General features: G+C 48.2%; 1 protein-coding gene, 1 long non-coding RNA gene and 1 other non-coding gene across 4 annotated transcripts in view; all 3 read right to left on the bottom strand.

The window, feature by feature from the left end:
- Positions 1-15,389, bottom strand: part of LOC134021996 (uncharacterized) — an 82,437-nt gene that overhangs the window by 37,477 nt on the left and 29,571 nt on the right. The window lies entirely within an intron of this gene.
- Positions 624-15,307, bottom strand: pprc1 (PPARG related coactivator 1). Of its 2 annotated transcripts, XM_062463136.1 has the most exons (14): positions 15,042-15,306; positions 11,884-12,009; positions 11,397-11,546; positions 10,665-10,745; positions 8,458-10,483; positions 8,302-8,355; positions 4,767-4,827; positions 4,445-4,512; positions 3,609-4,341; positions 3,253-3,426; positions 2,446-2,524; positions 2,198-2,319; positions 1,533-1,684; positions 624-1,168 (listed from the first exon to the last, which is right to left on the bottom strand). In XM_062463136.1, exons 1-14 carry the CDS (start codon positions 15,120-15,122, stop codon positions 1,068-1,070), a joined length of 4,008 nt encoding a protein of 1,335 aa, XP_062319120.1. In that variant the 5' UTR covers positions 15,123-15,306; the 3' UTR covers positions 624-1,067. The 2 variants fall into 2 exon arrangements, with proteins under 2 accessions (XP_062319120.1, XP_062319121.1); XM_062463137.1 differs by lacking the exon at positions 10,665-10,745 and having other exon boundaries at positions 15,042-15,307.
- LOC134022930 (small nucleolar RNA SNORA50) lies at positions 1,892-2,031 on the bottom strand. Its single transcript, XR_009930716.1, has one exon. It is a non-coding gene; the product is annotated as a small nucleolar RNA SNORA50 (small nucleolar RNA).

Here is a 15,389-nt window from a genome sequence, read left to right as displayed (position 1 = left end):
CATCTTAACTCCCTGCACACATCTCTGTACATATAAGGACATGTACTCCATGTTAGCTCATCCGACTGCAACCTTTGAATGTATTTACTGTCGCATTATAATGGCACTAGTAAGAGTTATGTACAAGTATGGACGATTCATCTGACAGGATTGGTATTTCTACTAATACAAGTGGCTTTGAGCTTCTGGCTGTGCTTCCTATGTTGACGAAGCTTCTGACTGTGTCAAGAAGACGAACAATATTTTTGGGAAATGTCATATGGGCTAACTACTTTGTAAAACGTCGTAAAAAGGTCAAAAGGAAAAGACGAATGGAAGTAATCAAAACGTTAGTTTGTGTAGATTTCCTTTTTCTTTCTCCATCTAGTTTCAGTAGCTCTTCCCTGGCATTTCAATATTAAAACATATAGCCTCTAAGGGGACACAGTAAGCCTACATAGGTGAAATTACCATTTCGAAGTCACTACCAACTTTGCCACCTCCATCTCTGACTGAACTACCTGCTGACACCTTGCACAACACATTTACGGTTACATCCCCACATACGTTTCTTACCATAACTTTTACTTGATTTCAAAATATAAAATGTGCTGTAAGATCCAATAAGATCCAAGACAAGTCACTCGATTCAAGTTTTTGGTTTATTCAGGCTTGCAGTACATTTCTTCAATGCAATTCAACCTTTTCCCAGACATTATAGGGAATATTCAATTCAACTTATTTTCCCATTTTTAAAACGTGTCTTTTCCATACACAATGGCAAATCTGATTATACAGTTAAATAAATTCTTCTTAAAAAACAAATTATATTTTTTATTTATTCACTTTTTTTTTTCCAACTTTCTCTTTTCATACAAATCCTCACTTCAATAGAAGGTGTTAGCTTGCAGAAACAAAACAATACAAACAAAAATACAAACAACCAAAAACAGTGACAGTTAAATGTAAAGGCAGCGTTGAAGGTTGGGAGCCAACCAACGGCTCTGAGGTAAGTTAGGCGCAACGGTCCGTAAATTCCTTCGGCCGTCCGCCCACCTGTCTGTCTGATGGTGGGGTCCACCCTTTCGTTACCTCTTCAGACTCTTCTGGGCTTGCTTCAGTAAAGTGTCAAAGTCTAGTGCATCACACTTGCCCTTCACAGGCAAAGGTTCATACTCTCGATTCGAATCTAGACAAACGGAGAGAGCGATGGTTAATATTTCTAATGACATTAGTGAACTAGTAGACAGGTAGAAATAAACTTTAGATGCCAATGGACAATCTTAAGATAGGAAGAGGAGATGGTCAGCTACATTCTGAACCATATTGCCACAATCCAAAGAAATATATATATTTTTATTATTCCCTGGCATGCTTTGTTGCTGTATTGAACCGTGACACCACTGTCATACCAAGCTATTAGACCCTTATATAGTATACAACTATATAAAAGAGTAATGGGAACGTAATATGATTAATTAATTAAATGTTGCGTAACATTCACTTATAACTGAAAAGTATCGTCCTATCCCTTTATGGATATAAACATGTACCAAGGTCAGCATAGCTCGTTCTGCAAAACTGCCTGCGGCCTCCGAAGCACAGGTCAAAGGGCAGCTCGTTGGGTTTGCGTAGCTTGCCCCCATTCTCAATGGCCGTGAAGGCATCCTTTGTGTCGTAGTAAGTCACAAACCCATAGTTATCACTGGGAATGAGACAAAAGAAAAAGAGGGAACTTAGAAAAAGAGGGAACTTGGAGAACATGATAATCAGAAAGGTTAAACATTTATTACTGCAGGTCGCTTTGAATGTGTGCTTTACTTCTATCATTTTGCACTTCTGACCCCAGAGAGAAACATGGTACAGTATGAAAGATGTAGTTCAGAAGCCCTGTAGTACGTTAATGTGGAGGACGTGTGAGTTGCTTTTAAAAGAGCGACCAGGAGAAGTAGCCTGGAGGCCCCAGTTATAAGCAAGCCTGGAGTTGCTATAGCACTGAAGCTTGGCCTGAAATGCCATTGAAGGGGCCTCACAGGTTCAAATTCAGTGCACGAGTCACGATCACCACCTAAAATCGCATCCCTAGTCACACAGCTACCCTACAGCAGCTCACGTGTCCATCTTCCTGCTTTCCTCAGAGGAAACCCAGATTGGACTCTTACAGAGATGGATGACAGGCTGTGTGGCATGTGGCTACACCTGTACAGACATATCTTACCTGTGGTCTCTGAAGTGTAGTGTGCACTCCTCTATCTCTCCATACAGAGAGAAGCGCTCCTTCAGCTCCTTCCTGGTCATGGTTCCTTGGATGCGGCCCACATACACGACCCTTCGTTCCTCCTGTGTGTGTGTGTATGTGTGAGAGGGGGGGGACACGATATAAGAATGAAGACACCTGAAACACACACACGGCTGTGCAGGCGTACTACTGCTACAGGGTGTATGTGAGACGATGGCGTTACTCACAATCGCCTTCTGCTTCTTCCTCTTCACCTCTTCGCTATTCTCTGTGGAGGTATGCCTGTAGCCTGGTCTGTAAGAGGGGCTGGAGGGACCGATAGGGAGAGAGATGGAGACATGGGAGTAGGGGAAGAGAGGGGGACGGACAGTTGTAAAACAATATTCCAGATCTCACACCTCAGGACCTTTCCCCAAACCCTTCTTTCAAATTCAGTCAATCTAGAGAATAAGATGACCATTTATACAACCTAGAATCTCAATAGAGAATGCCTTCAGCCCACCTAGAAGGCATCGGATATGGAAATTTATGCTTAAAGACATCCTGTGACTAACTGTTGCTGCTTACAGGATGCGGGTGTTGGACAATTAAGCCGAGTTGAGGTTTAATTGATCAATGGAGCAGTCGTTGTAACCAATGACATTTGAGAACTGTGTACTATAACATTGTGTGTTGAAGGAGCTTTGGAACTTTGGAGTTCAGGGCCATCAGATGGGATGTACTGTGGTATGCTGGATTCTCTGGTTCCACTCTAGAATGCTAGATGGAATTGTATGGAATTGTCTTTGTGTTATGCTAGATAGAGCGGTATGGAGATCAGAACTTGTGAGATGCCGTTTAGGCGTACGCTAATTCTGATCACATCAGATTCATGGCCAAGTGGTTTGTGTTATTGTCTTATATTTGTGTGTCAAAGATGGTTATGTTGGTATAATGGCTGTGCTGTTTAATACATATCACCATTAAAAACTGAATTGATGGTTTAACGACACAAAAACAGCCAGTACACGTCACGCTGGTGTGTGGTGCTTTACCTGTGAGGTCTGCTCTGCCTGCCCCAAGGCGGGGAGCGCGAGCGGCTCCAGGAGCCAGAACGAGAGGAGGAGTAGGAGTGCCTCCTCGTCCTGGGGGGAGAGCGGGAGGCCGAGGAGCGTGAGGAGGAGCAGGAGGAGGAGCTGGAGCTGCTCTCGGAGTGACGAGGGCGGTACCTGAGCAGAGGAGGAGTGAGCAACATGTAGACAGATGTATCCCAGCATGCCACTGAAGGACAAAGTCTGAGATGGTAGATGTGTTAAGAGGCCGCCTAGTGGACAGAAGTATATATGCAGGTGCTGTAGTGTTTATGTGTACTTCTGATGGAAGGATAGTGAGAATAGAAAATGTGTCGAACCTCTTTTTAGGGGGGGAGCGTGATCTAGACTCCTCGGAGTAGTTGGACTCTGAGCCGCTGGAAGCAGGACTGGGGGAGCGATTGTTCCCTCTCCTCCGCGACCTGCCTCTCTTCCTCTCCCTGGGGCTGGGGGAGCGGGAAGCAGCGGCGTAGCCCCTGTGTGCCCGCCCTGAGGGCCCTTTCCTGGGGCTGCTCTCCACGGGAGAAGCCTCCACCTCCAGCCTGGTGGGAGACGCATCGGGGGTCTCCAGCACAGAGCTTCCCAGAGCCTGCTCAGTCCTGTCATCCAAGGGCTGGCTCTTGGGGGGCTGCGGGGGGGTCCTCATGCCCACGGGTGGTGAGGGAGAGCAGGCAGGGCGGGCCTGGGGGGGATGGATAGCGGTGGTGGTGGTGGTAGGGCTGTGGAGCTCGATGGTCTTGATGGTGATGGAGGGCTGCTGTTTGACGTTCCATCGCTTGCCTTGCTCCCCGCTCATGGACTCCCCACTCGTGGGCTCCCTGGGCAGGCAGTAATCGTGGTCCAGGCAGGCCAGGGTGTGATCCACCCAGGGGGCAGGGGAGTTGGCCGGGGCCTTGCCACGGTGCTTGTTGGAGGGCAGGGGCCGCGCGTCAATCTGGATGGCCTTGGAGGAGGAAGGCTTGGGGCCCTCGGAGGCCCTGCTCTTCCCCAGGAGGGCCACAGCAGCCAGGGGCTTCCACATCAGGTGAGGGGGGGTGGCTGGAGGAGTCAAGGCTGTGTAGGGAGCGGGCGGGAGTAGAGAGGAAAAGCCCAGTTAGGTTTGTTCTGAGAACATGATACGGTACAGCCGACCTGTCCATCTGTGCTGTCGTCTCACCTGCGGTGCTGGCCAGGTCCTCGGCTCTCACACGCTCCACAGCAGTCCGGTCAGGAACTGGCCGCACCCTGCAACACAAACACCTGTCAGCGCGCCGCCTCCATGCCTGTCTGCCGTGCTGGGTGTGACCCAGAAAGCACCGAGCCGGGGCCGCTAGCACTGCAGGACAGAGCTGGGTTTCTGCCCAGAGCCAACCCGCATGCTGCAATGGCTTGTTTTGCGGCAGGTCTTGGTGGATGTAACCATACACACACACACACACACACAGCTGGCTCGCTCTCACACACACCCAGAGCAGCATGGTGGCTGTAGGGTAACTCACCTAGAGTTTCCTACAGCGGCTGCTCTACCAGAGACCTCCGGAACACACAGCTCCTCTTTGGCTGGGGGGAGAGATGGAAGAGAGCGGGTGAGTGGGGGATAGGGCAGGGAGGAACGAGGGACAGCGGGGGGGGGGGGGGGATGATGAGAGCGAGGGGATGCAGATGAGGTCAGGATACGCCTGGCTTTGCTTCTTAACCCTGTAAGACCCCTTGTTGTAATATTACAACGTCACCTTTAGCTCTCCAACAATAACATTTGCATTTACATGGCCATTTGGTCTTATTGTATTGCCTTGCAATGCCATTGGATACTAAATGTGTATATAGATCTGGCCATAAGGCCATGAACTCCCTCCACCAGCAAACTTTCCTGGAAGCGAATCTTCTTGTTTCATTTGACTGGATACATCAACATTGAAGTAAGTAAATTCCATGAAATATTTTTGGGGGTGATTGTTAGAATATGTAGTTTATGTAAATACTAAGTTATTGTGGAATTCATGCATCACATTTGATTTTCAGCTTGTTTTGTCTTTGTTGTAATTTTACAACGTTGGGTCAAAATGGTAGCTAAAATAGCATGTGCAGGTTGCATCTTCCTTTTAGAATGTTAAGTAGAGAGCACATTAGGCTAGCCAGACAATAGTGCGTGCCTTCAGTGGAATGTATTGCATGAATAGGATTCATTTGCATTGGAATTAGTTGAACTTGAACATACTCTATTATTTCCATTTCAGAATGACACCAGCAAGGAGTTTACTTCAGTGTGCATGATGTCATTGACGCTATCCAAAATGGAGAGAGTGATGTTGACATGGAATCAGACACCAGTGATTCGAGTGATGAGGTGGTTGAAAATGTTGAGGAAGTGGAAAAAGAGAATCAGAGACCCACTGATTGTCCAACTGATGATGATGATGATGGTGGTAAAGACATCGAGCAAACCAACACAAGCCAACCAAACCACAACATATGTGCTGTCAAGTGATATGACAACAGGGCAGTCACACTTGTCATCCTTTGCTGGTATTGGATGGTATCCATTGGTATGGATCCTGTGCAAAAGATTCAACGCTGGAACAAAGCCACCAAATCTTACATTGAAGTTGAGAGACCTCATATTGTGGGTGCATACAACAAATACATGGGCGGTGTGGATTTGCTGGACTCATTTGCAGCCAAATACAAGTTCCTCATGAAATTGCGCCGCTGATACAGTTACATCTTCTGGCACACTATTATCATTGCTGTGATCAACGCCTGTCTCCTCTACAAACGGGACTGCAAGGCTCTCAATATTTCCAAGAAAAAGATGTTGAACAGGAGACTGTTTCAGGCGCAACTAGCTTCCTTTCTCATCCTCATCACAAACACAGCTGTCAACACACCAAGGAGAGGGCGGCCATCTTCAGTCAGTGGGAGCCCTTTGACGTCGATAACTGTGACACCTCAGAGACCTGTGACTGCTCAGAAGAGACCATCCTAAGGTAATGGGGGTCCACCAAATGGGCTCCCAGCCAAGAGGGCATGTGAACCACCAACGGATGTGCGCAGGGACATGGTCGCACATTTCCAGTGAAGACAACGAGAGGACACTGCATAAAAGGATATTCTAACACGCTCTACAGAAAGTGCAATCTCCGTCTCCGCTTTTCAGAGGAAAGGAACTGCTTTTGGGACTACTATTGCTAGTGAACAATAGACCCCGTGGTCTTTGAAGTTTTCATTCTGTTTTGAATCATATTTATCCAGTTTATATATTTTTTTAATAAATTCTGATTCATCAAAATATGACTGTCGGGTGATTATTATTAATGAAATGTACTGTTATAGTGCTATGTAAGCAATCCACACTCCAAATTAACCATTAGTTGTTTTGTGTATTTGTTCTGACAGGTTGAGAGCAAATGCTGACGTTCAACTAGGCCCAACGTTGCAATATTACGTTTCCCTAAAAAGTTAATTAATCCTTCATTAGCTGCATCAGAGGACTCCTACAACATCATCTGACTTATCCCAAAAATGTTTTGGACATTGTTTCTATATTTGGGTCTTACAGGGTTAAGGACAGATCCTCCATCACACACAGATGGGGGAAATTATGCCCCATCAGGGACATTTCATTAGTAGTAGTAAGTAAGTAAGTAAGGACTTTATTTATATAGAACATTTCATACAAGAATAGAGAGTAGAGAATTACTTTGTGAATTGGAGGAACGTTTCAACACGCCTATACTTCATTAGTATTGCAGTTCACTAAAAGCAGAGGTGTAAACATGGCCCAGCCATTAAGGCTGGCCAACACAAAGCCCTATTGGATGTCAGGGACACACACACGCAGTCAACTCTGTCTCACACACACACACACAGGTCTGGGTGCCTGCTTTGTTGGGGCCTGTACTAGTCAGCAGAGTGAGAGTTAAATTGATTTGCGGACAGGGCAAAATTCCAGCTGCTAAGCCACATGGGTACAAAGCAGCTGACCTGACACTTAAAGGGCCACACACATACACACACTAGTCTCTGACCCTGGTGAACAAGGCCCTGTATTCTCTGAGAATCACTGATCTGAGGAACCCCAAGCTTACACCAATCCTTAACTTGACAGAACAGAGACCCGCTCTAGAGGGGAAGCAAGCAAGGATTCTAAAACCCTCCTTCTAGAAGAGTCCCCCGCATTCCAACCTGTGACTTTTGAACATTCAACTCGGCATCAGGACAAGATAGTTAAGACAAGTGTTCAATCACACCTTTTGAAAAGATAAAAACCTATCTGGGCCCTTCGGTCAGAGGAAGATAAGCACAACCTTCGCTCTGTGCCTGGCCGCTGGCTGAAGCTGCTGGCCAGCAGACATGTCTAGGGGAGCAACTGACGAGCCCTAGCTGTCTTTTGATAGAAGTCCACCACCTCCAGTCGCAGCTCTGCATGACCAGAGCATACAGCCCAGAAGCAGAGCACCAAGAGGCTCTTCTTATCCAGAGATGCACACATGGATGTGTGGCTTAATGTGACCACGCCGTCAAGATGGGTACAAAAGGAGGGTTCTAGTGACCCCCTAACTCTCCCACAATGTCTGTAAACAGCTACTGAAAATGTGTATTCTGAGGGAGGAAAATATATATTTTGGCAGAGGCCAATTCCCTGGGCTTGAATACAAGTTAATTTGTTTTTGATTTGTACCCTTTACATGGGCACGCCTATCCATGTGTATCTATAGCCTTACAACATGACCCCCACCCACCCGATCCTCCGACTCCAAATGTAGCTGGCAACAGACACGGTGGCCCCCCGGACAAGCCCTCAGTACCACCACCATGGATACAACAGCCATGCCTGGAAGCCTTCTGGAGAGCCAGCAATGAGGGGAACCAAGCAACCAAATGCTTTTTCTACGTTAAGGCTGCTAAGTTGTTTTATGGCTGAGGTGAATTGACTGATCTGGAGACCTGTGTGTGTATAATATTGTGTTCAGTGTGTGTGTGTGTGTGTGTGTGTGGTGTGTGTGTGTGTGTGTGTGTGTGTTAAGAGCTCACCTTGGGTCTCCTCAAACTGCTCCAACAGACTGGTCAGATCCATCGCTTCAATGCCTGCAACCCAAACCATCACCATCATGCAGAGGCTGGACTAATACTACTTTAAACCAACAATCAACAAGATTTCTTCAGACCCTCAACCTCTGCTCTGCTCACCAATCTCAGTGGTAAAGGCCTCGATCAGCTCCTGAGTGGGGCCCTTGGCCTTAGGAGGAGCCTGCTGGGCTGGGGTGGCCTTAAATGGAGCCCCAGGCTTCATAGGCATACAGCCAGGAGAGTGGGCCAGGGGGCAGGTCGCCCGGGCCAGGGGCCTGGGGGCCAAGGCTGGGGTGGCAGAAGGCTTGCAGGAAGGCAGTATCGCAGCAGTGGTGCTGAGAGGGGTGTGTGAAGACAAAGCAGCGGTAGGGGTGGGGGGGGCTGTAGTGGTTTTGAATGGGGCAGCGCTGGGGACCACAGGGGCCGAGGCCCCAGGCTGAGAATGGGTCCCACCCCTAGGGTGAGTTTGGGCAGCAGGCTGGACAGCGGGGGCCTTCAAGGTTTCCGTTTTTGACCAGGTGGTATTCTGTAGCGTCGCAGGCTTGTTGTTCGTAGGACTATGGGTCTGCACACGGGCCAAAGGCTTGGCGTTGGGTGAGCTGGGCAGGGCCGGAGTGGCTGGGGTCGCCTGTGGAGCCTTGATGGGACTGGGGGCCGAGGCAGGAGCTGTACGAGGCTGGGAGGGGGGGGCTGAGTTTGGCACAGCTTGCGTGGGTGGGGAGGACCCATGCTTCACCAGAGTGGAGGTAGCGGAGCTAGCCTTAGAGGAGGCCACCATGTAGGCAGGGGGGGCCAGCAAGGCCTCGGGGGTGGGTGGGGCACAAGGACCCATGGGCTGCCAAGCAGGCTTCACCTCCACCTCTTCATTCTTCCCAGGCTGGGGGAGGAGGGGGCGGCGGGGGTCCCGGGGGTCAGGGCTAGGGAGACAGGGGATGGGACACAGCTCTTTGGGGGCTTCGGGGAGGCTGGGCCACCTGGTGCTGTGGTCCTCGAGCCTCTGCACCGGCCTCTTCTGCTGGCGGAGCAGCCGGTACTGCTGGAGGCTGAGAGGCTTGGGCTTTGGCTCTGCCTCGGGGTTTGTGGTGGGGGGGTCTTCGCTGGGTGAGGGGGTGGTGGGGTCCCGAGGTGCCCGGGGGCCAGCGGGGGGTAGGGGCTCCTTCAGTGAGGCAGCAGTCATTGATAAGGCATCAATTGAGTGGGACTTGGGGAGGGGTGCTGCCAGGGCAGCTGGGGGCAGACGAACGGGCTGGGGCAGCTTCTCAGGGGTTGTTGCCATGGGCAACCTGTCAGGTTTGGACACCGGAGGCATGGCGACCTTAAGGCTGGGGGGAGAGGGTAATGTTGAGGTGCTGACTGCTAAACGTGGTTTAGCCTGGTCGGATCTAGGGGCTGAGACAACAGCTGGAGAAGAGACACTTTTTTTCTTCTTCTTCTCTGGTTTGCTTCTCTCCTCAGCAGGTTTGGGCAAGTCGTGGGCTGCTCGGCGGGCAGAGGTGCTGCGGAGGACACGTCCTCCCACGGGCGCAACCGCCTTCTCAGACAGGCCCACCTTCGCCTCCTTCTCTTTACGTTTCTTTTTCCTTCGAGACGGGCTTTTCTCCGCCGTCTCCTCCTTGGGTCTCCTAGTGACGACCTTCTCGCCCCTGACCTCTGACTTCAGGGTCAAGGGACTCGCCGTCTCAACAGCGGCCTCGTCGGTTATGACGTGGTCAAGCTCTGGCCTCTCCAAGATGGCTGCCTCTTCCGGAACCCTCAGCTCAGCTTCTGAGGAACCGTGGATCTGGGCCAGGGAGATGGGGAGACACAGGTCTGGGATGGCCAGGATGGGTTCTCCATGTTCCCCCTGGTCCACCACTTCCAGAAGGATGCCTCCCTCTGGGAGCAACTGCTCCTTGCCCTCCTCCACACACAGAGTCATGCAGTAGGGGTGCATGTGTCTGACCAGGTCCCCCAGGCTCAGGGACAAACCGTCCTCTTCCTCCAGGGCTATGGGGAAAGGGAGGCTAAGTCCTGCCCAGCTTAGCTGCTCCTCTCCTGGGGAGGACGGCTGACTGGCTGGGCTGAGGGTGAGGGAGCCAGCTTCCCCGTCCTCCTCCTCCTCTCCATCGCTCCGCTGGAGCGAGCCAGGCAGGCTCCTAGGCAGGCTCTGAGGGGAACAGACAGAGGACTTCTGGTAAGACTGTCACCAGAATCGACGATCTGAGATTAGACCCACAGACACGGGACAACCACAGGATTGCTTTCATTCCTCCACACCGTGTCTACGTTTATCTAGAAACTTAATAATTACAAGTGAAGCCAGTAAGACAGCACAGGGCTCTCAATACCTTCCCAGTGGAGAACTGTCTGCTGCTGCAGAAAGAGCTCTTCTCTGGAGGTGAGCGAGACAGACACAGCAGTCTCCTCAGCTACAGGGAGCAAAACAACAACAACATTACAAACAATCACTATCAAAGACAGGACAACACTTCCAGGCCCAGTTTCCCAGACATGGATTAAGCCTGGTCGTAGCCTAAAAGCTTTTTCAAGGGAGATTTTCATTGAATTTATCTTTCTTACAAGGTGGTTAAACTTAATCCATGTCTGGGAAACTGGACCATAAAGCAAAACATGGTACATACAGTGTTTCCCCTAGGTTTACAGCTTTGGGGGACGACGACACAGAAATGACATGCCGTTTTGTAAATAAGAAATAACATAAGGCCATTTAGTTTGTTTAATAAAAGGAGTAAGCTATAGACCAGTTTTATAGGAAAGGTAACCTTAAATTACTTATTTTGTGATCTGGCGCTATTATATATATTTTTTTTTTACTTGACCTTCCAGGGGGGGGGGGGGGGGGGGGGCGTTGGGGGGGCGGGGCGCCCCCCGATATAATGGTAGGGGAAACACTGACATGTTTGGTAGACGTAAATCAAAGCAACAATAACATACTCGACAAGACAATAACATCTCCTCGTGGAAGTCTGTGAGTGACTTCCTCTGAGTGAACGCGTGTGTGTGAGTGCGTGGGGTGTGAGTTCCTAGTGTGTGTGTGTAGCAACTGTAGGGAGACTGACCGGAGAGTGTTCCCGGCCCTTCTGAGCAGAGAGCAAGTCTGAGTCAGGCAGGGTGTCAAACGGAGACAGGTTGTCATCATCCACGTTGTCCAGAATCTCTGTCAGAGCAGTCAGCAGGGTCGCCTCGCTCTCCTCATCCAGGCATTTACCCTGGACACACACACACACAGCGTTAACAACATATCCCCTCCCTGTCTGGCAGCCTCAGGTTACAGCAGGAGGAGAGGGGGAACGTTGGCTGTGGTGAGGCTTAATAGGATTCCTCTCAGTAAAGGAGTTGCTAACAGGTTGTTATTAAAAGGCTGAAGGCGGACTGAAAATATTTTTATTTTGTATCTATCAACATCAGGGGTGTGTGTTTGTATGTACATGTATGCATGTGTTTTTGCACACTATATAGATTTGTTGAATATTTGTACATCTTTTTACAAATATTTTTGTATCTATTTGTCATCCAGCTCTGCTGAGGTGCATCAGCGAGCCTCACCTCCCCTGTGGGAATGTCCTCAAAGAGGGAGAGGATGGAGGGGTCCAGGCACCCCTGGAGGGTGCCCAGGGCCTCTGCTGCATCCAGCCCCAGATCCCCCATGCTGTCCCTGGGTGCATCCACCTCCTGCAGGGGCAGAGAGGGAAGGATGGAGGGGGAGAGAAGGACAAAGTGGAAATAGATGGGAGAGATGGGGAGGTAGGAGAGGGAGTGTGTGGGGAGGGGTGGTAGAACAGGGGTCAGAGAACAACTTAAAGGTTGAGGCCTAGTCTAAATTCGGCATGGGTTGTTTTCACTAGTCAGGTTAATGAGGATTTCATATGAAATGGGACCTGTGGAGCTGGCAAAAACTGACCCATCCTCTTGAGAAGTCAATTGTGATGCAAATGAACCATCTGTCATAACAGTTCACATAGGTGTAACCGAGTTGAATTGGTTTAACTTCCTAATCAGGATAAATAGCGCCCAACTGCGCCTTCGAAGAGCTAGCTTTTGTAGCTGGTTTACACGCAGTATTTACAAAGGGTGTTGTTGCGATCATAGTGCCAGAGAACCCGAGCTCGCATCCTGGTGTGGAAGGGAGCAACACTGATGGACTACTGCTGTTGGAAAGGTAACAGTAGAATGCCATAACGCGCAGATATGAATTTTTCAACTTTTCAATGTAGGCCTAAGTGATATTGGTTGATTAAGGGGGGTCTCATCCAACAAGCCAATAATTTACTCAGAAATTGGGTTGTAATATGTACGTAGTTAACATTAGCCAACAGACGTTTATGTAGTGTAGTATCACTCAGTGCTTCGTGTAACGTAAGCTGTCCATCAAGGTACAAGGGTGTCCCTGAGGTGGTGATCACGTTGAAAGCTACCAATCATAAGAGGGTCAGTGCCTCCATAAGTGTCCGCCCCCAAATTATCAAAAGGCACCTAGACTCACGCAAGCAAAATGTCGCTGCTCGAGCAGTTAACCAATAAGCCCTTGTCAGGCGCTCGCTCGCAGCTACCTGTACAACTCTATGCGTGAGTACTTACATTTTGCGAGTGAAAAGTTTATCTGCGAGTGTGAAATAATCAACGCGCTCTTGACTTTTGACAAACTGACGCCATACATAACTAAAAGGGTTGTCAGAGCCAGTTCCAGTACGTTTCATCTACTGGAAAGATTGTTGAGAAGGTACCCCTAAGGGCTTCAAGCCAATTCCCAATTCCAGTTGAGAGTGTGCAACAGGTTGTGTTCCCCACGGTCTAACAACAGCATCACATGATCACGCCTGGCCCCTTATCCCAGACCAAACCATCCCACATGATTCCAGCAGACTGAACTTTTACTGGCTCACACCACATTTAATCAAAACAAATGATACAGGGTGCCTGGAGGAACCAACGGTCTCTTTAATTAGAAGTCTAGTGAATGGAGGCACAGTATGCGTTTAATCATGTTTAATGGCCTCAATCTCAGCACAAAAGCCTGGGGTGAAATAGCCTGAAATAAACAGCAAAGCAGCTAGCTAATGAACTGCGAAATCTGGCTGCAGACGACCAATAAAGTAAAATAAGGTGTGCACTACATTGATTACGTTTCCTTAATATTTGTAATTTAATACAATGATTTTAATATACACCTACATTAATCTTGAGGTCATTATTTTACCCCATGGACAAGTGGGACATTGATAAACGGCTGTTTGAGATGTACTTTTATTTTGAATTTGACTATGAAGATAAAGACAGATTGGTCATATTCTTAAAATGTATATTCATGTTTATAATACTGCTCATGAGCGTACAAATACGCTCTTAAAATCCCAGTAAACCACGTGTCGTCAAAGCGCATTTGAACCGGACCCTGCGCGGACATTTTTATTCCGCACCCAATGCGCCTCGTCCTCGCCCATAGGAAATCCCGAGCCCACGTGCTGCACTACAACAAACGCAGCTCGTGGGACATGGCAGGAAGTCCCAAAGTACCTCGTGGACACCAGAGAAAGACGCTGAACATAATACTACTTTTCTTTGTACTCAACATGGTGGGTATTTAGCAGATTCACAGTATGCAGAAGTTTCACATTTGACAACATTCATGATAAGGATTATGCGCTCGTCAGCTGTTTCAAACCACAAACCAACATGTGATTCACCATCTAAATAGCACGTGTATGACTGATTTTGTATTCAACAATTGAAATGACAATGTAACCAACATTTCTGTATTTTACTTTGATAACAGCCACACACAACACAAACGCAATCAAACAAGCTTCTGTGCTGTTGAAAGCTGTCAAGATTCAATACTCTAAATTGTTGACATTGCTCCGGATAGTTGTCCAATTGGCACAAAAAGATATTATTGGACTAAAACATAGCCATGTGTATTTAGTTGTTAATGTTTCATATTTCATGGAATAAGTTGCATCCTGAATGCGTCATACTTCACGACCACGTGTGAGTGAATCAGTCGGATAGTCAAAGGCCCCAAAGAAGTCCATCACACCGGCATGAAATTAAGATGAATAAATTAAGAATAGATTATACAAAAAAACTGAACTATAATCATCGGCATATTACACGGTGGCAGTAATATGACTGGGTAGTTGTCATTTACCGCACACACCGGACAAAATTCAAACATAACGATAGTGGACGGCAAATTTGAAAAGCATTACGGAATTGATATTGGTAAACAATTTGCCTGTCCTGGAACAACGTATTCTTGACAGCGAATGGAGAATGCAAGAAAGCATTCCTAATGTTTCATACAAGCTGGGCACATCACTCAAAAGTTGCCATTTATTTATTAATTGGCTAGCTAACTTGATGTTTGGTGCATTGGTAGCGCATCAGCTAGGCTGCTAACACGTTGAACACAGTTAGGTGATAGCTATCCAGGTGCTGCTGTACATAATTCACCAAAAACTTAACGTCAAGGACTCAGTAGTACGTTTAAAATACTGCAGTTTATAAGGTTCAAACTACACTCTTGCAGTCTGTTAAAAGTCCTACCAGATTCAGAACTGCATGGATGTATCCACGTGTCACTTTTCGAGTCCCATCCTAGCAAGCATGTAAAACACATGGACAGGACCACGCACAGGGTGCACATTTACATGACGCTCTTTTTAAAAAGTAACATATTGAGAATTCAAATAGATGTATTTTACCTCGTCTAGTGTATTTGTAGAGAAAAATTCCATATTGCAGGCACTTATAATCTCCTCGCCTGCTCCCCACCGCGCCGCCATCTTACAACTATCCTGCAGCTCGGTGAAACTGTGAATCGTTCACAGGAGGAACAGACCGGCGTGGACACACGTGGTGCTTGCATTCCCGGCAAAGTGATGCACACAGGGTCGGAGTTCAGCCCCGCCCGATCGGGCCTGACCAGGTTGGGGTGGGGCGTAGTGGTGGGAACTAGAACGTTGCCGTACGCAGGTATGACGAAACGTCTACTATATTCAAGCAGAGCAGATGCTCTCTGAAGTTGATCAATTGTCTAAATACATTGGGAA

The sequence above is a fragment of the Osmerus eperlanus genome, chromosome 6, assembly GCF_963692335.1.
Source record: "Osmerus eperlanus chromosome 6, fOsmEpe2.1, whole genome shotgun sequence".
Taxonomy (NCBI): domain Eukaryota; kingdom Metazoa; phylum Chordata; class Actinopteri; order Osmeriformes; family Osmeridae; genus Osmerus; species Osmerus eperlanus.
Note: the sequence above shows the minus strand (reverse complement) of the source record. Positions and strands in the feature narration are given on the sequence as shown.